The sequence below is a fragment of the Mirounga angustirostris genome, unplaced genomic scaffold (genome assembly GCF_029215605.1).
Source record: "Mirounga angustirostris isolate CCGP_5_RB_7025 unplaced genomic scaffold, mMirAng1.0.hap1 SCAF_5, whole genome shotgun sequence".
Classification (NCBI taxonomy): Eukaryota; Metazoa; Chordata; class Mammalia; order Carnivora; family Phocidae; genus Mirounga; species Mirounga angustirostris.
In genome coordinates this window covers 73,124,676-73,150,622 of record NW_026991713.1, presented here as the reverse complement: position 1 = coordinate 73,150,622, position 25,947 = coordinate 73,124,676, and the positions used below count along the sequence as shown (strand labels likewise).

Here is a 25,947-nt window from a genome sequence, read left to right as displayed (position 1 = left end):
AAACCAATTGGAAACTTGGAATAAGTGGGTGATCTGTGAGCCAGTTTAACTTTGCCACCGCATTCACACAGCACCACATGATGCTTTCCTAGGTATATATTCAACTGGATTGAATTTCACCATGTATAACCAAAAGGTATACACAAATATGTTCATGAAGCACTAATCATAATAATAATAACTGAAAAAAAAAATGTCCCTCAGTAGTAGAATGAACAAATCACATGTAACATGAACAAATTTCACAAACTTAATGTTAAGGAAAGCCAAACACAAAAGAATACCTACTATGCAATTCCATTTATATAAAATTCAAAAACAGGCAACACTAAGCCATGTTAATAGAGGTTAGGAAAGTGGTTACTTGGCAGGAGGTGCAAAAATGAATGGAAGAGGGAAGAGGTAGGCTTCTGCAGTGCTGGTAAAGTGGTTTCTTGATGTGGATGCTGAATACACATGGTATATTCCATTTGTGAAAATTCACTGAGCTGTGTGCTCAGTGCACTTATGCACAAATGCACTGTGTATTTATGATTTGTGCACTTTTCTATATTACATTAGTATTGACTTAAAAAGCTTATTTTTAAAAAGGACCCTTTTTGCTCTATCTCTTACTACGTTTAGAAAGACTTCCAGATTCAGAGATTATTTCAGTCTTCTATTATCTTTTCTTTGTGTTTTATTCCTTCCATTTATGTGGAAATGTTTTGGTCGATGGTATGAGTTTTGATTAATTTTTCGGTAAATTCAAATCGTATACATACATTATTTCAAATCATATAAAAGGCTCAATTCATTACTTTCCAATTTATCATTCTTCCTCTTCTCATTCTAAGTTAAAACTTGGTTGGCCTTGAAAAAACAACCTTCTCTCCTAGCAGGTTTCTACCTGAGTTACTGCAGAATACTGGGTTCAGAGAGTTATAGATTTTAATACTAAATCATGTCTACAGACCAAATTAAAAAGTACCATTTTCAGGTAATTTGAGTTCTTTTTCTAGGCTACAGGGGAGCAACTTTTGCCAACCCAAAACGCATCTCTTAAGCATGTGGATTATTTTAGGCTGATTATTTTTAAGAAACAGAAGGCTCAGGAAAAACCTTTGACCTCCCACCTAATTGACTAAGAGAATTTAGGTAGAGGACCTGCTCCAGGGAGGGAGCTGTCACTATAGATTGCAATATTATAATATGAATTAGGTATGGTAAACAGGGAGGAACTTAGCAAAGTCTGTTTGTTAAAATTCCTCCTGTGTCTCAATTACTTCCATAGGGCCAGCAAACACACATAATATCACTTTTAGCCTCATAAAAAACATTTATACCCTTTTCATAAATATCCATATTTATTTCACCTTTTAACCTTGTGGAAACTGTAAATATAGAATTAACTTTGGGAAGTCATGAATTCATACCAGTGACAATGATGGCATGATTTCATTATTTATTCCTTAGAGATGCTGGAGTTGGCAATTGACTGGATGTGGTAGCTGGGAGCAAGGGAAGGGTCAATAGTAATTATGATCTCTCAAGTCTGCAAACCTGGGATTATGGTAATGCCTGGAGATAATACTCCAGGGGTGTAAATCCAGTAGAGTTAAAGTCATTGTAAAAATACAAAAACATTTGTCTACTCACCCATTGTTCAGAGTGAGTCTACTCTAAACCTATTGTCTACTCTTCACTGTTCAGTCTCTTGTGTGCCTTCCCCAGTTTCCAAGGACCTTCCCCAAGGCTCTTCAGGCCACCCTGTAATCCAACAATGAAAAGGCTGATCCTGGCAAAGAAAAGGATTTCCAGGGCCCTACTTCTATTATACAGCTCTCATCTATTTTGATGGTTGATAAACATTTTGAATATCACCCCTGGGAATCTCATGACAGAATAAAACCTATGAGAGGAAAGGCAGATTTAGTGATGAAATTGATGATTAATTCAAACTGGACATAATTAAATAGGCCCAGTCTCTTCTTTGTAAAATAAAGAGTTAATGCTAAAAGTCCTAAAGACTCTTATATTACCTTATAATATTACCTTATATAAAAACTATATTACCTTATACAAAAACTGGAAATTAATTTACATTCCAAATTTATTTACATTCTAATGGAGGCAAATGAAATAAATAGTAAGGTGATCATAAATCAAAATTTACACTGTAAAGTGTATTTGTTGATTTGAATTTGATAATTCTGCTGTTAAGTCTGAAAATCATCAGTATTTGAACATGGAATAAAGCAGAAAAATTAATCTGTATGATAAGAAGATCATAGATATGTGTATATAAAATCTAAGATGTCTGCAAATGGTAAAAAAAAAAAGAGAGAAAGAGAGAGAAAATGACAGCTGAATTAATTACTCACTGCCTGAAGTTTCACTAGAGAAATATAATCACTAATATTATTCAAACAATTTCATAATTTCAAGTAGGGAAATGAGAAGATAAATAACAAGCATTGATGGAGGACCATGTGTTCATCAGAAAGACAAAGAGTTATTTCAAATTCTCTCTTCCATAATATTGAAGTAACACAGTAAGAAGCTAATACATTAAAGTACACTAATAATATAATACTATAATTTACATTGTGAGAAATAATAAGACAAACAAAGCCCTTGGCCTCAGAGAGCTTACAATTTAATATGAAAGATAAGGCAGAAACAAAATTTCAGCATAAGTCATAATATGCCAGATACGCTAATAAACATTCCTAAATGGTAAACACAACACACAAAAGAGAGGGATTAAATGAATTTAGATACATAGGGAAAGCTTTCAGACAATTGATAGCATTTAAATTGGGCCTGGACAGAAAACCAACAGGCAAAAATTAACACAGAAGTGGAAGGAGGGGCTCCTGAGTGGCTCAGTTGGTTAAGCAACTGCCTTCGGCTCAGGTCATGATCCTGGAGTCCCGGGATCAAGTCCCGCATCGGGCTCCCTGCTCGGCGGGGGGTCTGCTTCTCCCTCTGACCCTTCCCCCTCTCATGCTCTCTCTCTCATTCTCTCTCTCTCAAATAAATAAATAAAATCTTTAAAAAAAAAAAAAAGAAGTGGAAGGATATATAAGATGCATTAAAGATAACGAAAATATCGCTGTATAAAGATTAGAGATGTGTATTTTCACTAGCCTGGCAAACTGTTTAGCACATAAGAAATGTTCAGTAACAATTTCTTCCATAATTAATTAATAAAGTTTCTATTAGAACATAAATAGAGACATACAAAAATAAAAATTTGGGGGCGCCTGGGTGGCTCAGTTGGTTAAGCGACTGCCTTCGGCTCAGGTCATGATCCTGGAGTCCCGGGATCGAGTCCCGCGTCGGGCTCCCTGCTCGGCAGGGAGTCTGCTGCTCCCTCTGACCCTCCTCCTTCTCATGCTCTCTGTCTCTCATTCGCTCTCTCAAATAAATAAATAAAATCTTAAAAATAAAATAAAATAAAATAAAAATTTGATTACCACTTTAGGTATCAATATATAGAAATAAAATCATGAGGGTTAAGAATTGTAGATTGAAGGGAAGAGGAGACAAAAACTCCACAAACTATGTATGAGAAAAATCATTACATAAATTTGTAGGATGTGGGGGGAGGGAAAGTAGTATGTCAGTAAATAACATGTGGATTATGAAATACTGTCTATCAACATGTTTTAAAAATCTCAAAGAAGTGGTAGGTAGTGGAACAAGAAAACAGGCTGAATCTTGTCTACTGAATACACATTTAGAACATTCAGGGTTAACTGCAAACAGAGGGTAATTGTTAGGGAAAGATTAATTAGAGTAAGTAAGGAAATTTAAAATAAATGAGACAAATATAAAAGGTCTTGCACATGTTCCTCCTAAATGAGCTGTAAATGTCTTAGACAACTTATAAGTAAGTTCTTAATGAAGCTCTGGACCAAGAATCACTGTTCTTTCACACCATGATGATGCATAATTGCAGAAATAAAACATCAAGTGTGTTTATCAAATATCTTCAAAGGTAACATACAAGAAAATGAAAGCATTTATCTGGCATTTCACAGATAAATGAAGTTTGCACTTTCTTGTAATAAGTATCACTCATTATTTAAAATGACTACATTCAATACAATAAAGAGTGCTAATGAGGAAACTTTTACTCTCCTTTCTCAGCAGACTTCAAGAGCCAAATTTTATGACTGGCAGTTCACTAGTTCAGCCTTTTGATCAAATCATGTTCTGGGAGACAGAGATCTACTCGGTGGCCCATTTACAATCAGTCCCACATTAGAGCCACATGGTTTTAATGCAGAGCTATTCTGTTAATGCTCCCTGAATTTTAAATTAAGCTACAAAGTCAGCTGAAGCTACTCCAAGCAATTGAAGCTTTTCAAAGATACCACCACTGATTGCTTTGTAACCCAGACAAGTCAGTTTCTCAGCACTTCAGCTTTTCAATTGTTAAAATGAGGTTTAAATAGTCTTTCTTCACATCCCTTGAAGAAATGGTGGGAATTATGGAGATGATTTTAGTAAAGTGGTTTAACTTGTTGAAAACTGGTACATTTACACTGATTATTCATGCCAAGGTCAAGCAATGTCTCTGTACTCTCAGACCACTGCCAGTGTGTTTAAATAAAAAAGGACAAACAACTGTATTTCTTCTGTTCCAAACTAGCTCAGGATACCCATTTTAATGTCAACTGGTCACCTACTCAACAGCATTGCCACATTTGTGTACGCTTCACAGAGGCACAAGATGTTTGTTACAGAATTAATTTCAAGTTGATGAATTGAGTTAAACATACCCTTAGATTTCTGACCCAAGATCACACCACTTCCTGAAGTTCCTTATCTGTGAATATAATCATCACCTCAATTATCGGAAGTACCCTAGCTAGTAAAACAAAATGTGATTGTAAGCAAGTAACGCTGTCAAGCAGTGTTCACTTAAATTTCTGACTGAAATCTTCTCCCTAAACTGAAAGATCAGATTACCTTATCGGTTTCCTATGGTCAAATTTACACATAAAATAATACAGATATCTGACCAGTTTTTCCCCACTTTATAAGGGGACACCTCTAAACTTCTATGAAATACAAATAAAACTGATCTAAAAGTAAAACAAATAACTGATATAAAGTTACTTATGATACATATTGTACAGATTTAATTAAACTCTACATGGTGCTACCCAGTAAGGCAGTTGCCAACCCGATACTGCAATAGGACACTTGAAATATAGCCCGCCTGAATGCAGTATGCTGCAAGCATAAAGTACATACCAGGTTTCAAAGACTTAGTATAAAAATGTAAAATATCTCATTAATAATTTTATAATGGGGCTCCTGGGTGGCTCAGTTAAGTGTCTGCCTTCGGCTCAGGTCATGATCCCAGGGTCCTGGGATCGAGTACCACGTTGGGCTCCCTGCTCTGCAGGGAGCCTGCTTCTCCCTCTCTTCCCTGTTCTTGCTCTCTCTCTCAAATAAATAAATAAAATATTTTTTTAAAAATTTATATTAATTCTATATATAATAACATTTGCATATATAGAATTAAATAAAATATATTATTACATCAATTTCACTGGTTTATTTTTAGTTTTTAATGTTGCTACTAGAAAATTTTAAATTACATATGTGATTTGCATTATATTTATACTGGACAATTCTGGTATAGCTGTCAAAAAAAAAGGTGGGGGGAATCCACTGAGTAATCTTCTCTAAATAGTGGAAAGAAAAGTTCTCAATCTAGGCAGAGAATTTAAAAACTGATACATGTACAAGATTTATGACAAATACTAAAGATGATAAGAAGACAAAGAATAGGAAACAGCTTCTGATCATTACATTTTAGCATGAAATATAATGAGTGTCAAATCATGTTCACTCTGATTTAAAGAAAGAACATCTACATTGGGAAATCATGTCAGATAAACAAAAATGCATGTAAAAAGTATAATGACCATATGTTATTATAAGCACATGTAACCACAAACTGGAATATCAACTTGTCTAACAATCCACATAGTAACTAATATTATTGCATTATAAAATTAAAAAATCTGGATTTTATGGCATTTACATATCATTGTTATTAGAGACCAATGTGCCTTTCAAATTTCATAAATTATATTACTTAGTGAAAGGGTTATCAAAAATTATTTAATCATGATTTTAATTTTGCTTTTTACATGTCATTCTCAAACATAATTTTGCTAACATTGAAAAGCCTAATCAGCACACACGGATTATACAGAATTATGCACTGAAATTTCTTACATTAAAATATGGACCGGGGCGCCTGGGTGGCTCAGTTGGTTAAGTGACTGCCTTCGGCTCAGGTCATGATCCTGGAGTCCGGCATCAGGCTCCCTGCTCAGCGGGGAGTCTGCTTCTCCCTCTGACCCTCCCCCCTCTCATGTGCTCTCTCTCTCTCAGTCTCTCTCTCTCAAATAAATAAATAAAATCTTTTAAAAAATAAATAAATAAAATAAAAATAAAATATGGACCTATATTCTAGATTAAAGAAAGAGCATTTTATCCCAACATTAAAAAATTATTAAACCAGTCCTGAAATTACAATGCATTCCCCTCAATTATTCTGCTAATCATATAATTTGTTTCCGAGGAATATTTAAAGTTCCCCCTAACAATCCTTCCCCTCCCACCTTCATTCCCTTTTGCTGTCAGACAGTCTTAAATTCCTCAGATGGCTTTTGAACATGCTGTTAATGATGGTATATTGAAGTGAAACTTAAAAATAAATAACATAGGATGCACAATCACCCATCTTCCCCCTAAATAGGTGAAGATCTAATGACAAGAGTTTATAAAATCTCAGCACCTAAATATTTTCTTTCCAGCTAAATTCATGTCTCAAAGGCAAAACATTGTATATTGAAAAAAAAAAATCCCAATCTAATGACCCAAACCCTTCACTTCTTTTAACTACATTTCATAATTCCCCCTATCTTTCTATTTCTACTCTCTCTCTTGCTCTTGTTCTCAGTCTTGCTCTTATTCTCATAATCTAAGACAGCTCTTTTCTACAATTCATTGGCCCTTTCAATAGCTATCAGGATTCTTTCAAAATCTGTAATACTCATTTCTCTCTACCTAACTTCCTGTTACATTAAGACTTGCTACCTAGGAATGCTTCCTCCACCTCTCTGGGTAATAGAAAATGTTAGGTAGTGACATACTTGTGTTAAAAGGTTTCTTAAGTAGTCCTTCCACTCTTCTTAATTACCACATTATCAACTACCAAAGAATCAGAGTAAGACCACTGCCCAGGTTGAAGGCTTTTATTTAATTGCCACAATTTACAATTATAATGTTATGGAAATATAGCATATTAGTCATGACTGAATTGTTGGAAGCATACTGCTAGGGTTCACATTCTGGCTCCACCATTTGTCAGTTGTGTGACCTTAGGTACCTTACTTCTTTGCCTTGATTTCTCTATGTGTAACATGGTATTAATATTGTACCTATTTCTTATTGTGAAAATTACAAAAGGAACAACATGAAAAATGCTTGGAGAAAGACTGACACATTAAAAACATTCAATAAATCACATCCTGGATAGGAATGTTCAAAACTCCAATATCAAAAAAGAAAAAATAATAATTAAATTCCAAGATAATTCTGATCTCCAAAACTATGCAAGATTTTTGTGACTCAGAAGTACACTGGTGACAGAAGGAGAGTCATAAAATCTCACTTTTCAAAGCAGGACAATAAAATGTCTACAATGTTTGCAAATTTAGGATTAAAGGTCATGGATGCAAATGAAATCTGACTTTACATCCTTCATTTCATAGTGTTCAGATCAAAACCATTTCCCCAATTTCCCAAAATTACTAGGGAAAGGCTACCACTTTTGCCCACTCTCAATTAAAATTTAAAACAGGGTATATGATATAGGGCATAAAGTCCTACTTTACTCAGATTGGCATTATTTCTTTTTCTATTTATTCTGAGATGCAAAACTCATTTTCTCAGTGAATAAAGTTTAATGGAGCATAATTACTATGGGAATGCTTTCTCCTATGAGAAAACATGTTTTTTACTTAGATTTCTCAAGAATGTAGAATTCTTGTAAAGGAAACCTATATAAATAATTAAATAAAGAATCTGACAGAAATATAAAGATCTGTGGTATTAAATGGATTGTCTTTAACAGTAACTTCAAATGGTGTTAGGAAACTTTAGCACAGTCATGCTTGGGATATCACATGAAGACAGAAATCAATTATTTGGTGAGAGCTGAAGTGTGGGATAGTATCTTCACCTCTTTCTCCATCCTCCCTTATCACTCCATGAAAAGGTGAAAATCCTAATGGGGCCAAATTCTAGGGCACAAATTAGACCATGTGTGCAAATGAATGCAGGTCAAATGTCCTCTCCATGCTTGTGTGTGGCTCTCCAATTAGCCATTTTCCTATCTATGTAGCAGAAGGGATGTCCCCTGGACAGCCCAGGCGTCTCAACTGAACTTGTTCCTATATTACCAGGAGTACTCATGTATCCAGATACCCTCAACCCTTCGGGCTAGGCTGCTGGCTTATATAAAATGCAGTGAGAAAGGCCTTGCTTAGATCGACTTTCAACCTTACACTTCAACTCCATTTTTCAGAGAACTTTGGGTTGGAGTGTAGGGCATTAGCCAAGCAAAATTAAGTGTCCTTTGCTCTTCCACTTGTCATTCTCCCCTGACATCTGTATATTCTGTCCCTTCAGGAATGACCTACTGAGGCAGCTCTATTGGGTAAGGTGAGATGTGAGCATGTCTGTATTCCGTGCTTCACAGCATTTAAAAACACCTCAAAACAGTAGAAATGGTGGAAAAATAAAAAAGAAAGAGAAAAAGTAGTGAGTCCCCTCTCTTTTAGGATTTAACATCTACTGTGACATGCAGAGGGAAACCATGATTTTGGAGCTCTAAACATCTGTTTGTATTGGCAATCACCAGACATAATTCTAGAGTTTTGTTTTGTTTTTCGTTTGTGAGGTATGTGTCTTTTTGGGGGGGGGAGAAGGGTACTCAGGTACCCATTCAGGTTCCCATGAATGACATGGATAGAAAGGTTATAGGAATCTTCGGAGAGATTGTGAGACCCAGACATTTGAGAATCAGTACTATGAAGGTATAATACAAGACATCTGTAAGGTGTACAATGAAAAATCATCAAGTCCTAGTTGAAAATCTTTACTACATTACTAGAAATGAGGAAGACCTCTATTTTATTCTTCAGGTTGAAAAATTACACAAGTTTTTAAAATTTCATGTAAGTGCCTCAGTAACATTTGGGAAAATAAGACCAAATCTGCAATCTGAAGATTAAAATTTAAAAATGTGTTCATTTCAGTATACTTCTTAAAGTGTATTAAGTTTCAAGAGCAAGAATAAAAGACATTGTCTTACCTCCCATCTCGATCCCAGTCATACACCTCTACTTTGATTGTTCTGTCCATGGGGAAAACATAAAGTTGCTTAGTAAGATGAAAAAACATCACTGAGAATTAAAAAATAAGTTATAGATTTTCTTAAGATGAAATGTATGCTTGTAGGCTTTTAAAAAATAGTCTGAAGCTGATTTTGCTAATTTTATTACTATATTTTCATTTATATCTTAAAATAGGTTTTTCAAATCTTATTCTTTAAGGGGAGTAAGGGAAAGTATATGTGGGAAGCATGTGTAATTTGACATAGCTCCTCAATGAGAAGGTACGCAGCTACTTCTCTAGAAAACCACTATGTTAGAGCAGGATTTCTCAATCTCAGCATGGACCACAATCACCCGGAGGGCTTCTCAAAACTTGAATTGTTAGACTTCATGCCCAGAGTTCCTGGTTCAGTGGGTTTCAGTTGGGGCCTGAGAACTTGAATTTCTACAAAGTTAACCAGGTGATGTTAATCACAAACCACATTACAGGAACCACTTTCTTAAAGAATGAGTTTAGTTGAATAAAGTTATGATCTTTTCAAATGAATAAAATGACAGTCAACTTAAGTTTTAAAGTAAATTTAATGGCATGCTGCTAATCAATAGTTCCTTCTATGATATTAGTTAATAGAATAAATTTGCATTTTTCTAATATTCAAGTAACAATATAAAGAGATTGGATTTTTACTTTCTATTTATTTGCTTTTCTTTTGGGGTAAGGGTTTTTATATTATAACTTTATAATCAACTCTCATATGAAAAAAGAAAAAAAAAACTTTGATATTAAGAAATCTTTAGGTATATTGTGGGAGTATCTTCATGGCCACCTTACCCACCTATTTGTAAAATACCAGAATCTCCCTGTTCTACATCTACAGCACTTCTAGAATTCAACAACCATGAGAACAGTGATGCCAAATAACATTTTCAAGAGTTCATCAAAGTTGATAATATACCTAGTCATAGCCTTGTATCTTGTATATTTACTTATTCCACTCTAGAAAGATAATACCAAATGAAAGCATTGAGGCTATGAAAATTCTAGAGTAATTTTTGAATAATATGTTAAAACAAACTAATATTTAATACATTTTTAGCACTTTGCATATTTTTGGTCTTGGAAACTCAAGTCAGTTTAACCGAACTTTAGTCAAATTATCCCTCTTCCCCAAATCATCATGGATTTTAAAAAAAGGTTATTTAAAAAATTCTGAATAAATCATCTATGCTTGGTAAATACACATTTACATAGGTAAAGAAGCCACCTTAATTTTTAAAAATTTGGCTTAGATTATTAGATAAAAAGTATATAGTAAATATTCAAAACTCTCAGAAAAGTTGTCATTTATTTTACCTGTCATAATCACCATTACATAATGCTCTGACTGAGATCTTGAATGCTTGCCATACAGGATTTAGAGTGTTTTTGACAACTTCTGTTTTATGACAAATTGTAAAACTGTAAAAACAAAAGAAGAGGTTTTCAGTTATTTTCATAATTTGATTATGATATATTGCTTTAGTAGGCATTCTTCTCTTTCTTTTTTGTATAGAACAAATGTTGTCAATCTCCCTGTGGCTGGTATATGACTTAGTAAAAAGAGACTTGTGGTTTTAGAACTTTAAAGATAAGCTCACTGCAATATAAAGCAATGAGATTTCACAATAAAACAAAAAAAAGATTATGAAAAATAATCTTTTGTAGATTCAATAAATTGTAAAGCTGCTTTGTAAATAATCCCTATAAAAATTGTGAGGACATATTGAAACAGTGAAAAATATCTATAGCTAAGAATATGAAGGTCATCAGTATCCCCCAAAATATTAGCTTGCTGTAGTGCTGGGGACAAAAACCTGGTTGGGATGGATTTAAGACAGAGAAGAGAAACAGAGACAGTGTGTAGAGAATATATTTGAGGAGTTTAGCTGTATAGAGAAATTGGGGGTAGTTTCAGGGAATAGATTAGTCTACAGAAAGGTTTGTGGCTTTTGTTCCTTTTCAATTTTTCTCTCTAGAAAGGAAAAAATAACAGCAAGGTTGTATGCTAAATGAAGGATCCAACAGATAGGAAACAATTTATGATGCATAAGGGAGGGGAGAAAGACTGGAGGAATGTCCTTCCATAGATGAAAGTGGATGGGATCCAGGGCATCAATGGAGGAGTTGGCCTTGGGACCACAGAGAGTCATTCTGCAGGAACTTTCAGGAAGGCAGAGTGCACAGGAGATGCTGTGATGAGATCATGAGAAAGTTCTCCAATTGCTTCGATTTTCTTATAAAATAGGAAGCGTGATCATCAGTAAAGAAGGAAGTGGGCAGAAGTGCTGAAGTGTCTGGGAGAGAGGGAAAGTTGGATTAAGCAAAAAAGTAGGATTCCTGGAGGGGCCCAAGGCCCTCACTTAAGATAAACATCATGAATTTATAGTGAGACACTCAGCTTATGGTTCTTTCTTTATCTAAACCGTTGGCTCTACAGATCTAATACACAATAAGAGGTAAAACCCATGTAGCGTTAAAGTTGGTTTCCTGATTCCAATTCCAGTATTGTTTCCACCAAACCATTCAATCTCCATACATGGATCAGGTCCTGGAAATGTTCTTGCCTAATGTAAACACATGCAGCAGTTCATGAGCTATAAAATGACCTTGGTCAGAATGAAACCCAAACTCAGTCCTCACTAAGACCCTAGTAATGAAGTGTTCCAAACACTGGGCCACCTGTAACAGTCAGGAACATGAGAAGATGACATGAGCACCATAGTGAACATGCTGCACCTAACCCCCGCCAGAAAATACTCTCATTTTGAAAAGCCTCTGAGTCCATTTTCCTCCTCTCAGGTAAGAAGAGTCTACTTCTATTAAGAGATCAAATAGAAACATAAAAGGATCAAGTATTCATTACAAGATGATGTCATTAGTACCGTCCCCCTCCTTGGTCGTATCCTCACCCAGTTAAACAAACTCCTGCTACTAAACTGACAGAGCTTAAGAGAGTGTATTGTGGTCAAAGGTTCTCAGAGTTGACTTGCCCAAAGCAATGTAGGGGCAAAAGCCATGAAAAGAAAAACTGAGGATAGACCAAGCAGACTCAAAAAGGGTCATTGAGGTATCTAAAACAGAAGAAAAACAAAGGAGATAAGGGAGGAGAGGCAGGGAACAAACAGAAGGAATCAAATGAGAAAAGACAGTACACAAAAATGGTTAAGAAAAATTCATGGGGACAAAATTACATATGTAGTTGACCCTTGGATAATGCAGGGGTTAGGGGCATGGAGCAGTAAAAAATCTGCACATAACTTCTGACTCCCCCCAAACTGAACTACTAATAGCCTACTGTGACTGGAAGCCTTACTAATAATATAAACAGTTGACTAACACATATTTTGTTTGTTATATGTATTATACACTGTATTCTCGCAATAAAGTAAGCTAGAGGAAAGAAAATGTTATTTTAAAAAATCTTAAAGAGAAAATACATTTACAGTACTGTATCAAAAAAAAAAAAAAATCCACATGTAAGTGGACCTGTGGAGTTTAAACCCATTTTGTACAAGGGTCAACTGTACTGTTTTTGTTTTAGAAACAGGCTTCTGCCTCTCTTCATAATACAATACATTCTTAAAGATCTACAAAGGGGCTTTCTCTTCTTCTTTTGAATCACATTCTTATATATATTAAGCCTTTGGTATGGTGGCAGATACAGATAGATAGCTAGATAGATGGTATCTAGATCCATGGATCCATAGGTAGTTACATAGATAGATAATGGAGCAACCAACAGACCATCTTCAAACGAACATGTTCAACAAACATTCTATTGACTTTTTGGCTTTTTTGTTTATGGTTAAATAAAAACTTCTATTATATTTCTAGTATCACCAGCCATAATAATTAAATACGTTGACACTTTCTTAAGTGGTTCACCTTAGTGAGCTATTTATTTATTGTTGCATAAATATAACTGCATATATATTATAAATAGTATTATAAGATAAATATTTTTATTAAACAGCCTTATTAAAATACTTTAAATGAAGCCTTATTAAAATGCTTTAAATGAAGTCATTTGCCAAAAAAAAAAAAACCAGCTATTCCAAGGGAAAATTATTACCTAATTATGAATACGATTTAAGTTACTAAATAAATGTGACAGCAAGAAAATAAGAATTTATAATCATACATTGTTAAGGATTTTTATTAATGCTTCTAGTAAAAACTAAGTTTTACACTATCTTATAAAATGAGCCTCAAACACATGAGGCAACAGGCAATTTTTGAAATAGCTTCATATTCAATAAATGTTAAAAATAAAGCTAAAATCTTTGCAGTTAAAAAAAGAGATTTACACATAAAAAGTAAGGAGTAAAAACACATTTACTCATTCAAAGCTCATCAAAACAAAACATAAATATATATAAATACACTAATACATATGCTTTAAAATATGTATTTCGATATAGATGGTGACCTAGTTTTGTGTGTGGAAATGTAAGTGGAAAGTTTTCTGAAATGAGATCCACCAAATTTTAGCAACAGTTGTTTTTAAATGTGATTTTTTTGATTAATTGTACTCTTTTCTTAATATTTACATTTCATTTAATGAATAAATTACTACCATTTTTACAAGCATAATTAAGTTTCCATAATATAACCCTCATCAGTAGTATTAAATATATGAGAGACTGAAATTCTATAATTGTACAACAAATCTTTACAACGAAAACTAATAAGAATAAAAATAGAAAATTCAGAAAACAAGTAGTTCAGACAGAACAACACTTTTGACAAAGAAATCCTGAACCATTCTTTAGTTTTTCTCTACCCTTGAAACGACCTGCAAATGACTAGTTCCTTCACTGTCCAATTATTTTCCACGTGGGTAAAAGTAGTATTCAGATGCAAATACTACTCTGACATTTTTTACCACCAAGATAGAAGGGAAGTACGAAAAGTGCAATATGACACCATAACACAATAACCAACAGTTGCCCAGTATTTGCATCAACAACAATCTCACAATAAGTAAAGCATCATTTTATACTGCCCAGTGTATTCACTTTAAATAGCAAACTTTCTATTTTTATGTAACATTTTATATACTTATTATATAACATTAACATGTATAATTTCATTTGTAAGAGTGACAGTAGTGACAGGGTTTTTTTTTTCATTCTCTTCCCTTCTTTTTTAATCTTGAAATAACATTTTCCCTTTAGCTAATATTTTATTGCATACAGTTAAGGGAAACTTATACATTAAGATTAAAAATAATAACAGCTAACATTTACATTTTATGTGTTAAGCAAGCTTCTGTTTTTTTGTACTTTAACTCATTTAATACTGTCAACAACACTGTGAAGTAGCTATGATCATTAGCCCATCTTACGGATGAGGAAATGGAGTCTCATATGGGTTAAAAAGCTTGCCTATGGTCTCGTAACTATTAAGTAGCATAGTTATGACTTAAACCTAGTCAAAATAGAACCTTGGCCCATAATTTTACCACTAAACTTTCCCACAAATACTGACAGTACAGTATGAATCTCAGAAACAGTAAAACATATTTAATGGTAGAATCATACATATTAAATTATACTTTATAACTCATGGGTACAATTTCAAACCACATAGAAACCAGTCTAATCATGACTGCTAAAAACATTCAAATTACTAAAATGTAATGAAAAATGTTATTGCATGTTAGACAAATATCACTGGGGGGAAAGAAAACACAAACCTTGAAGTATAAAAAGCAACCCATAAAATTCTAATCCTTCTCTGAGAAAATGGCTTAAGACTTCAATTTTATAACCAGAAACACTAGTTTTAGCATCTTAGATTTCCACAAAAATTTAATTCTTCCATCCTATTAAGGTAATATTATAATTTTAGGGAAAGTACCGAGGAAATGTTTCTTTGAAGCTGAAAATCATTCATTTTTAATATCATACAAAACATGTAAAATGCTTATAAAATTACACATTGTTATTGAGATGCAAAAATCAAATCATTTTTAAAATACCAAAATATTTTACTGTTTATCAATTTACTGAGCTTCTCTGAGAAAAAAAATAATAGTTGAAGTATGATTCTTACTCTAGAGTTAAAATGCATAAAAGATAAATCTACCTGCCATCTTCATTACTTCGATAAAATACAAGAAAAGGATCTGATTTTCCAAAAAAGTCCTTCTTGTCCAATTTGTTTGCACAAAATTGCATCAGAACAGCATCCTACAAAGAAAATTAATAAAATAACTCAAAACCTTGGTTATAAATAACTAGAAACTGCAGATCCCGGGCAAGACTTGACAAGAAAACAAATTTACCATTTTAATGCAAATGGCCAAGTGTGCAAGAATCCTGAACAACATAAAATTACTTTTTAAAGGATTGTGAGACTAAAAAATTGACTCTGGAAGTTTTTGCTCTAGTCACAGAACTATTACTTTTTAAAAACCTCTAACATTTCTCCCTGGAAAAGTGATAATAAGTAGATAACTATAGGGATTCAATATTATATAGTACAAGATCTTTATTCCTATCTTTAGTTAATTCAAGTACACATTTTTAGAGCATAACTGTTTGTTAATTTCTCCGGAAATAATTACTAAGCATCTATTACATATCTATCACGTGTTAGATGTTAAGATATCTTTGGGGGCGCCTGGGTGGCTCAGTCATTGGGCGTTTGCCTTTGGCTCGGGTCATGATCCCGGGGTCCTGGGATCGAGCCCCGCATCGGGCTCCCTGCTCTGTGGGAGGCCTATTTCTCCCTCTCACACTCTCCCTGCTTGTATTCCCTCTCTCGCCGTCTCTCTCTCTCTCTGTCAAATGAATAAATAAAATCTTTAAAAAAAAAAAAAAGGTATCTTTGCTCATCAGATAAGGTACAAGACAGATCCAGACTGACCACACAGTTTGCAATCTAGGGGGAAAAAGGGTTCCTTTTTAATTATTCACAGGGCATCACAAAGTCTTAACAGTAATTCCTATTATATTGGGCTTCAAGGAAAGTAAAGCACTTTCATGCTTATCTGTAGTGTAATTATGTATTTGGATGTTAATTATTATGCCAAATCCATCATTTTTATTGATGTATATATTTAAGCACTCACAAGCTACAGAGTTTAGCTTATAAGTAAATAAGTTGGAGTATCATAAATTAAGGAAGTTAAACATTATGCAATTACATAGGATGAGCACCTTTAAAAAGTATGAAATATATAGTGATTTAACAATTAAAATCAGTATTTTGGATCTGTTTGTTTTTTTAACTGAAAGAAGATGCTAACAATTTTGGAAAGAGATGGGGGGTCAAAGTAATTCAGATTCAATCAAGAGGTTGCAGTTTTAAATGCTATTTGGTGAAACTGTTAAGAATGACTAAAAAGGCAGTCTCTTATTTACCACTATTTTTTACTTTGCAGAGTCCAGCAGTACTTAAACATCCAACTAAAATTTTCATTATTTCCCTTTAGCATTTCTGGAACACTATACAAGAGAACACTATCTTTTTCATGCATTCATTCATTCATTCATTCATTCATATACTTACTTAGCAAACATTTCTGAAGCAATACTCAGGCTAGAATCTGGGAATAGAGAGATGAAGACGACATCTCTGCCCTTGGAGAAGTTCACAGCTCTAGATTTCTGGTTTTCAATGCATTGGTATAGTGTCATTTTGCTTTTATATTTAGCACAGATGTAACTTCTACCAGAGGAACACTCATTATATAATGATTTCACTTTCTGAACAGGCATAGCGACCAACATACATTTTAAAGAAAATTAAAAGAAACACACAGGCAAGAAAAACATGGACACCACTATCACCTCAAACTTTTCAGCCATGATCACTTTTCAAATTTGAGGTTGAAAGACCAAAATTTCTATACTATTCTTTAAGGAAGCAGTGAGAAAATCACCCTAACAATCAAACTATAAAATCAGAGCAAAACTGAGAGAGAAGGACTGGTTTTGATTTCTTTGTTCTGGTTGGTTTGAATGCCCTTTCACCTTCACATATATTAAAATGGCCTTGAGAGAGAATGGTTTTCTAAGAACACAGGACAAGGACATTGTACTTGCTACAGAAAAAAAAAAAGGAAAAAGAAAAAACCCACTCCTGTAAGACATTTTCCCAAAGCACCTGGACCAAAACACAAACTACCAAAAAACATTCTGATATATTCAAAGTAAATAATAGATTATTGAAATGTACATATTTCAAATTGATTCTGAATAATCTTCACAGAAATTAAGTATTATTAAAACAAATTTCCATCACTGTTAAACTTAAAACCAAGTTGTAATTTTTCAAATTACATTCCTTAAGACTTGCAAAACAAGTAATAGATTAAAAATAAAAAATAAAGATTGCTTTCAATATACTAAATTTATAAACCTAGGGGAAATATTTTTTGCAATTATCCAAGTTAGTACCTTAGCAGGGATTCCATCTATATCTAGCACAAATGAAATCTAATTTCTACGGGGGAAAGACAAGCACTTACTTACTTATAGAAATACAGAAGCATCATTGCAAAGTTGTTTTTTTTTAATCTCTTGTGCTTAATGCCACCTGAGAGAATTTTAAGATTTTTCTTCAATACTCCACACCAGTATAACAAACTTGCTATGGTAGAAATCCATTCAAATGCTTCACAGGCACTTCTAACTAATTCAAATCCAACTTGCTTCTCTTGCAATTTTCCCAGCTCAATTAGTAATTCGTCATCCACCCAAAGTGCTCAAGGAAGCAGTCCTTGACTCCTTTCTTTTCTTGACCCTTCATCTAAACCAAGTTGCATCATTCCACCTCTTGAGACATTTCTCAACTCTTCACTCTGCCTACACTGGCATCACCTTAGTCTAGGCCAACCTCCTCTCTCCCTGGGGCATGCACAGTAGCATTTTTCTTTCTCCGCCTTCTACTCTGGCAACCATCCAGCCCATTTTCCACTCTGCAGACACTGTAATATTCTCAAAACATAAAAGAAATATTGTTCATAATTTAAAATGCTTCTAGGCTTCCTCTTGTATTTAGGATAAACCCAGAATCCTTAACATGGTCTACAAAGCTCAGCACCAAATGAGCTCTGAGGAGCCTTTTCCACCTTCATCCTTCTAAGTTTTGTCTCAGTCATCCCCTGGTCCTAGCCCTTTGCTACCATACACCAGACACAATTCCTTCCCTCCTCACAACCTTATGCAAGCTGTGCATTCCACTAGAATTCTTTCATTTAACTGGCAAACCATTACTTAGGGCTAAGCTTAAATGTTACTTTCTCAAAGAGGTCTGCAGTGACCCCTCCCTGGTATAAATTGGATTCTCCATTATATTCTCTTATATTTGATCACTTAGTACATATCATGACATATTCACCTGCACAGTCATCTAATTAATGTCTGTCTTTCCCACAAACTACTTGTTCATTAAAGACAAGGACCAGTGTTGTTTGTTGTTGTTGTTTTCTCACCCTTGTATTCCAAGCATCCGTTTCAGGGACTAGCACTTTGTACGTTTTGTGAATATTGTGGAATCAATCAATCAATCAATCAATTAATCAGAATGAAAAATATTATTTGTGGATAATCTCAAGCTACTTTTAAAATACTGAGTGAATAAACAATCCCAATATAATTCCAAAATTACATTAATTTTTATGCTTGCACATTTGACTAGATATATTACAAAAGTGGCATTTGAAATAAACTATGTAATACTAGGTTGAGATAATTAAAATCATCACCTTAAAAATAAATATTTGTATAAATTTATAATTTACACATCTCTCCAATGCTGCCTCTTTTTTTATTCTGCAAAGCAATGATCTGGGGAAGATATTAAGACTTCTAGCATTTTACAAATGCAGAAATTAAAGCTCCAAGACTATAACCTCACTCAGCTGAATACTGAAAGAGATAAGATTGAAATTAGGTGTCCTGATCCCAAAACTTATGCTCAAGTTAATAACAATGTGTTTTAAAGGGGAAAAAACAACAACAACATCAATTTGTATGATGTCAAATGTGAAGTTACTTCCTTCAAGATTCTAAGTGATAATGCCTGATATTTTCAAGCTACTTAAATGTGCATTTAAAGACCCTGTCTCTTCTGAAGTAACTATGAGCATTGCTTTGAATATATTTGTTTCTTCTACTATACTAGCATAGTAATATTATTTCAAGGCTTATACATCTTAATGATGCTGATTACCAATAAGGCTGTAGCTAAGAATCAGAACATACTATACACAAGTGAAGTTAGATCAAGATTTAAGCAATATTTTTAAAATATTAGATCTATAATTGTAAAGTATAATAAATATTTTTTTATTAAAAGTTAATTCCAGATATTCTAAAATCTTTAGTAGTAGAAAGAGTGGTAAAAAAATGCCTCTTAATTAGTAAGCAACAGGGGTGCCTGGGTGGCTCAGTCGTTAAGCGTCTGCCTTCGGCTCAGGTCATGATCCCAGGGTCCTGGGATCGAGCCCCGCATCAGGCTCCCTGCTCAGTGGGAAGCCTGCTTCTCCCTCTCCCACTCCCCCTGCTTGTGTTCCCTCTCTCTCACTGTGTCTCTCTCTGTCAAATAAATAAATAAAAAATCTTAAAAAAAAAAAAATTAGTAAGTAACAGATTCTACTTCATTTGCATGGAAACATTCCTGTTCTTGCCTGTTCTTCCAAGCAAAACAACAAAATTGAAAGTGGAAGATATTTAAGATGCAACCTGGCCATACTCAATCTATGCCCTTGGTTACCTTGGTTCTATTTTGCAATAGAACTAAAAATAATGTGTTCATTGGCATATTTACACAAAATCACTTGAATGTCAAGATTCTGACAAAATAGCATGTTAATGTCAACACAAAGAACATGTATCTTACTGACCTTGAACTTCTTTTTCTCTTCCCTCCCTCACTATATAAAACACATGTTATATACACATATATAAATTTAGAGACAAGAAGTATAAAAGATGATTAGATGATATAATTCTAAGAAATCATTGTGCCATTTTAACAAAAAAAAGATGGTAAGTAATATTTCTGTACTGTCTTGTACTTTTTGTAATGTATTCTTAGTATACATAAAATGGTTTCATATACGTTATATTTTCAGATTTAATGTTATGGTGGTTAATTATAGAGCTGGGGCAATTTTTAAAAATATTCTAGTGACTGGTTCACGTGTCCGATTTTTTTTCTCCCCCCCTCCGCAAATATGGAAAGTAAAACAGAAGAATCAAGTAATTTGATAAGACAAAGTACAAATTCATAGCAAATCCAGAATTCAACTCCGTTTAATGGCATTCTAACTGTGAGTAGGTTTCTGGGCATTTTACACAGGAAAAAACTGAGACTGAGGTGGCCAGACCTGCCCACAGGTGCATAGACAATGGAGGAAGTAGAAGAGGGCCTCAATTTAAATGCATTTTAACTACTTAGAGTCTAAGTTTTGTTTAATCATCTCCACAACACTGTTACTATACTTTCCTTTTGTTATCTCACCAACCACCCCCTACCCCACCGAAATCCCAGTTTCCCTCATTTGCTGGCAAGTATCATATGGATTTCTGCCCATATTGCCTCAGAAATATATTATGTACCAAAAGCCATAGTATTATCCTTAAAAAAAAACCTCTAGAGATAATAAATAATAGTTCTCCATATGGAAACTATAGCCAATGTTAAAGCATTAAGTTTTTAGCATTCTTCAGGAACTTCTGTTCCTAAAATCATAAAGCAGAAGTTGAAAATAAAGAGCTCTAGAGATTTAACCCAGGGAAAACTTCTTTTTCCCCCCTTGAAATAACTATTCCCAGGGATCCACTGGGCCGCATTAAATAGACAATATCAACTTCAGATTCAGAGAGCGATCATTACTTCCGGTGTGGAGGGTCATAGCCATCACCTCAGTTCTTGATGACAGTAAACTCACTGAACATGAGTCAATGGTTATATCAGCAAATCACAACTAAAAATGGCAGTTTTCTAAAAATACTGAGTATGCACTCTATATGTCATCATATTCCCAGCTGGAGTGGTAGCAGGTCCTTTCCTCAAACATGAGCTTCCAAAACTAACAAAAGATGGGAACTTACATAAATCCCGAGTTAATTCCATTAGTATTATGGAAAAAACAAGTATGTTAGGTAAAAGGACTAAAGTCAAGTGACTAGAAATACTCCTAGAAAATCACACATAAATCTTCAAAATTTTTGCAAGAACTTAGCTGATCGGTACAACTGATAATTCCTAATATTAATGCCCCCCAAATAATACTGACATTAGGTTTTATTTTAATAATTTCTATTCCTTAAAAAGACTGTTAAAATAACTGATATCCTTTTTGGACTATAAATGTAGTCTCTCTATCTAAAATGACTATGTATCTAAAATGATGTTTTACAGATGAGAGAATTATATAAAGTAATCTTCATTATTTTTTTGCCAAAATTACTGAAAATTAATCATTTAAGTATAGTTTCAGAAATATCTTTTCAAAGAAGTATTGGAATTACTTTTTAAACCAAAGAAATATTTACTTACCCTACAACAGTTTAATTCCTCTGCTGTAAGTATGATCGTACCACATTTCCTCCCTGGAATTCCTCTACAACCAAAAATATATTTATATACATTAATAGTTTATATGAATATTTATAATATAAACTAATATTATATATTTCATTTTTATGGAACCAAATAAAGAGCATGCTACTAATTGGTGGGCTCTTTCCTAATAAAATATATTCCTAGTTTCCACCTTGAGTTTATCCTATGGATCCACATTTGCTAATGAAGCTAAACTTTGATCACTTTCAACCTGTCAGACCTCTGCCCAAGAACTGTCAAGAGCTTCATATCATCTACCATATGTAATATATACAATATTATATGATATCTATAATATAATAAAATTTTTTCCATGGGTTCTAAGATTTCTATTATGTGATTAAAACCTATTCCTAATCTTGGTTTTCAATACTTCTTTCTCCTTTCATCAACATGGTTACTTATTTGTGCTTATTTCTTCTTTGTGGCCATTCCCATGCCCTGATATACCTCAGCACACTAACTGTCCCCTATTTCACCTCAAACCTTCCATATCCCCAGATAAAGTTCCATTTGTTCCAGGAAACTTCATCCTGGTCAACCTCATACAAAGTTCAGCCTTCTCTGCATTCCTATGGCACTTTAGGTCAGTACTACAAGCTTAGCATTTAATTACCCTTAACTTGTTACAATCATGTATTTTCTCCCTTTCTTTTTTCAAGTTGATTATAACCTCTATGAGAGTAAAATTTATGACAGAGACCTCTTGTGAGCCAACACAGTTAAATGTCTACATATAGCAGGTGCTCCAAATATAATGAAAATATGTAATACATAAGCAAAACAAAAATTAAACAAAGTAAAACTTCCACACACTTTTCTTCTTACATGTCTGGTATATTTATGCTCATATAGATTCCAACTGACACTAAGAGCAAAGTCCACCAGGAAAATGCAAGGCGCATTTATGGTTCCTGGCTTTACATGAGGGAATACAGAGACAAGCCCATGAGAATCCTCCAGAGAATAATCCTCATGCTCCCATGGTGTTTTGTCTTTCGTCCCATTATGAGTCATAGTTCACAAACTCTTCAGTTCATCCTGGGAACTACAAGTTGTGAAATTAGAGCCCAACAAGTGTGTTTGTCCTCAAGAACAGAACTCATCTCTGACAATCTATGTCAGCATGTATGCATCAGATACATAATCCCCTGTGCTCCCTGGATAAAGGGACTGGACTCTTTAGTTATCTTAACTGGAAAGAAGGTAAAAGAATGGAACATTAAAATATCTGAGCTACAAATGTCTCTATAAAATTATTGTAAAACTCCTCTTTCTTTTCTTTCTTTCTATTCTAATATTTTCTTCTGGAGGGCACCACTTGGTTTTCAGCTAAAAATGTCATCTCACAGCTTATGAAGGAAACTGCCTATCACAAAATTTTGTTTTCTCTATATCTTTGCTCCCCATTAGGGTAACTGTACATGTCAGGACCTTCCATTTTCTCCTGGTCTTTATGACTAAGAGATCAAGTAATTTATCTTTGCACATTTTTCCTTGGAATATTATACACATCATTTTTAGCATCCTTCCAGCAATCTTAATCAGTTCATTTTTCTAATCTAGCTGTACCTTTTGTTTTCTTCTATCTATGAATCTCAAGATTTACATTTTCAATGTTATGACAAAGAGCCTCACTGAACATGTACCTGAAAGTACTTTAAAACGCTGAATAAAATTTGCCAAGAAAGTCTTTACAAATGCTCTGATAACTGGGCAAGAAAGTAAGGAGCCATCTGAAGCTGAAGATGGAAAACCAGAAAGACAAGCAGGGGTGACCCTGTAGAATTTGATCTTGGGCTTGTTTTTTATGGCCCCTCAGGACATAAAAATGAGAAACAAAAAAAAAGTGGGGGGGGGGGAGGGAGAGACTCAGAAGGTGGAGAATTCAGTAAGTGACTAATACACAACATAAAGCTTGGATCACAATGACTATGTTGCCTGATTATAGCATGAATTAGATACAAATATTCACTTTGGAGGGACCTACAAAGTAAATCCCTGCCTTAAAAATTGATGATGAATAAGAGAAAAAAAAAAGTCTCTTAATCATTCAGACCTCAACCAGTATTGTTGCCTTAATTTTCACTACCTGAGTAGTTATAAATAACTTCAAACCAAGAATTCAGTTTAATTGCAGTGATCGTAGGTATCTGGTAAATGTAAAACCTTTCTGAAGAATTTGCCTTCAAACTACATCTCAAAAGATTCTTACATTAAAAGCTTAAAAAATGCATATGTGTTCATTTCAAAGTATCACAAAACACTGAAGGAAAAGTGTACCATGTATTAGAATCTCCAGAAACAACAGTCTATAGAATCAAACACATACTTAGAATACTAGAAATATTATGCATAATATACAAAATGTAAGCATGAGTAACATACCTAAAACTTAAAGAGAAGAATGGAAATATGACTAACTAGCTAAGGATTATAAAAATAATCAAGAATATTTGGAGAAAAAATTTGGAAATTCTGGATATAATAACAGAAATAGAAAACTCAGTGAATGGATTTAGCCACAGATTAGACACAGCAGAAAAATTAGTAAGAAAGACAGCTGTAAAGAAATGATCCACAATGCAGCACAGAGAGGCAGACATGGAAACTATTATAAAGAGGTTTACAGACATGGAGAACAAAGGTAAAAGTTTAATACACATCTAATCAGAAGTCCAGGAAGGAGAAGAAATATTGCAAGAAGGAGATAGAATATTTGAAGAGAAAATGGCTAGGAAACTAGAACTGATTAAAAAAATCAATTTCCAGACTCAAAATGTCCAGTGAATCCCAAGCAGCATAAATAAAAGTAAATTTATACCTACACAAATGAAATGGACAAGGCAAAACACCAGAGATGAAGGACATATGTTAAAATGAGCCAGAGAGAAAAGGCAGATGGCCTACAGGAATACAAATATTAAACTGGGGCTGACTACTCAGAAGGTATATGAAGCTGAAAGACAAGTGAAAATATCTTCAGTGGTTTAAAAGAACGCAACTGCCACCCTGGGAATGTAGACAGTGTGCATCTCTTATAAGAGAAAGCATGAACCACAAATATTGTTAAACAAGTAAGAACTGAGTGAGTGTATAGCCAACCACCCTTGCTTGAGGCATTTCTGAAGGACTTGAAACTGAAGGAGAATGATCACAGATGGGAAGTATGTGACAAAAGAAAAAACAAGAAAGGAAGTGGTAAAATATAAAGAAATCTTAATAAATATTGACTATAAAACAAGATACAAATGTTAAAAACTAAGGGCGCCTGGGTGGCTCAGTTGGTTAAGCGACTGCCTTTGGCTCAGGTCATAATCCTGGAGTACCTGGATCAAGTCCCACATCAGGCTCCCTGCTTAGCAGGGAGCCTGCTTCTCCCTCTGACCCTCCCCCCTCTCATGTGCTCTCTCTCTCTCATTCTCTCTCTTTCAAATAAATAAATAAAATCTTTAAAAAAAAAAACTAAATAACAAATACGTATGATAGGATTCATCAGGAGGGTGAGAATTTAAGTTAAATCTTCTGATGTTCTTTGATTGTTCAGGAAAAAAGTAAAAGATGTCTTAAAGTGAATAGAATTTGATAAACTAAGTAAGTATGTGTAAAAACTTCCACAACACTACAATTTTTAAAGGACTTTATAACCTGAAGTTTAGAAAAGGAGAATTCTGGAATAGTGTTTAAAAATATAACTGAAGATGCATCTCAAGAGAATTATTAAAGATGAGTAATCCTTGGGGGGAGGAGCAAGATGGCAGAGGAGTAGGAGACCTAAATTTCATCTGGTCCCAGGAATTCAGCTAGATAGGTATCAAACCATTCTGAACACCTACAAACTCAATAGGAGATCAAAGAAAAAAATAGCAGCAACTCCATGAACAGAAAAGCAACCACTTTCTGGAA

The 25,947-nt window shown here is 34.0% G+C and overlaps 1 protein-coding gene across 5 annotated transcripts in view; it reads right to left on the bottom strand.

Annotated features, from left to right (window-relative positions):
* Positions 1–25,947, bottom strand: part of CPNE8 (copine 8) — a 226,900-nt gene that overhangs the window by 87,006 nt on the left and 113,947 nt on the right. For all 5 annotated transcript variants that reach the window (XM_064591402.1, XM_064591404.1, XM_064591401.1 and 2 more), the window contains 4 exons: positions 21,976–22,039; positions 15,547–15,650; positions 10,771–10,875; positions 9,395–9,436 (listed from right to left, as the gene is read on the bottom strand). In XM_064591402.1, the coding sequence (XP_064447472.1) occupies positions 9,395–9,436; positions 10,771–10,875; positions 15,547–15,650; positions 21,976–22,039 (315 nt within the window). The remainder of the gene's footprint in view (positions 1–9,394; positions 9,437–10,770; positions 10,876–15,546; positions 15,651–21,975; positions 22,040–25,947) is intronic.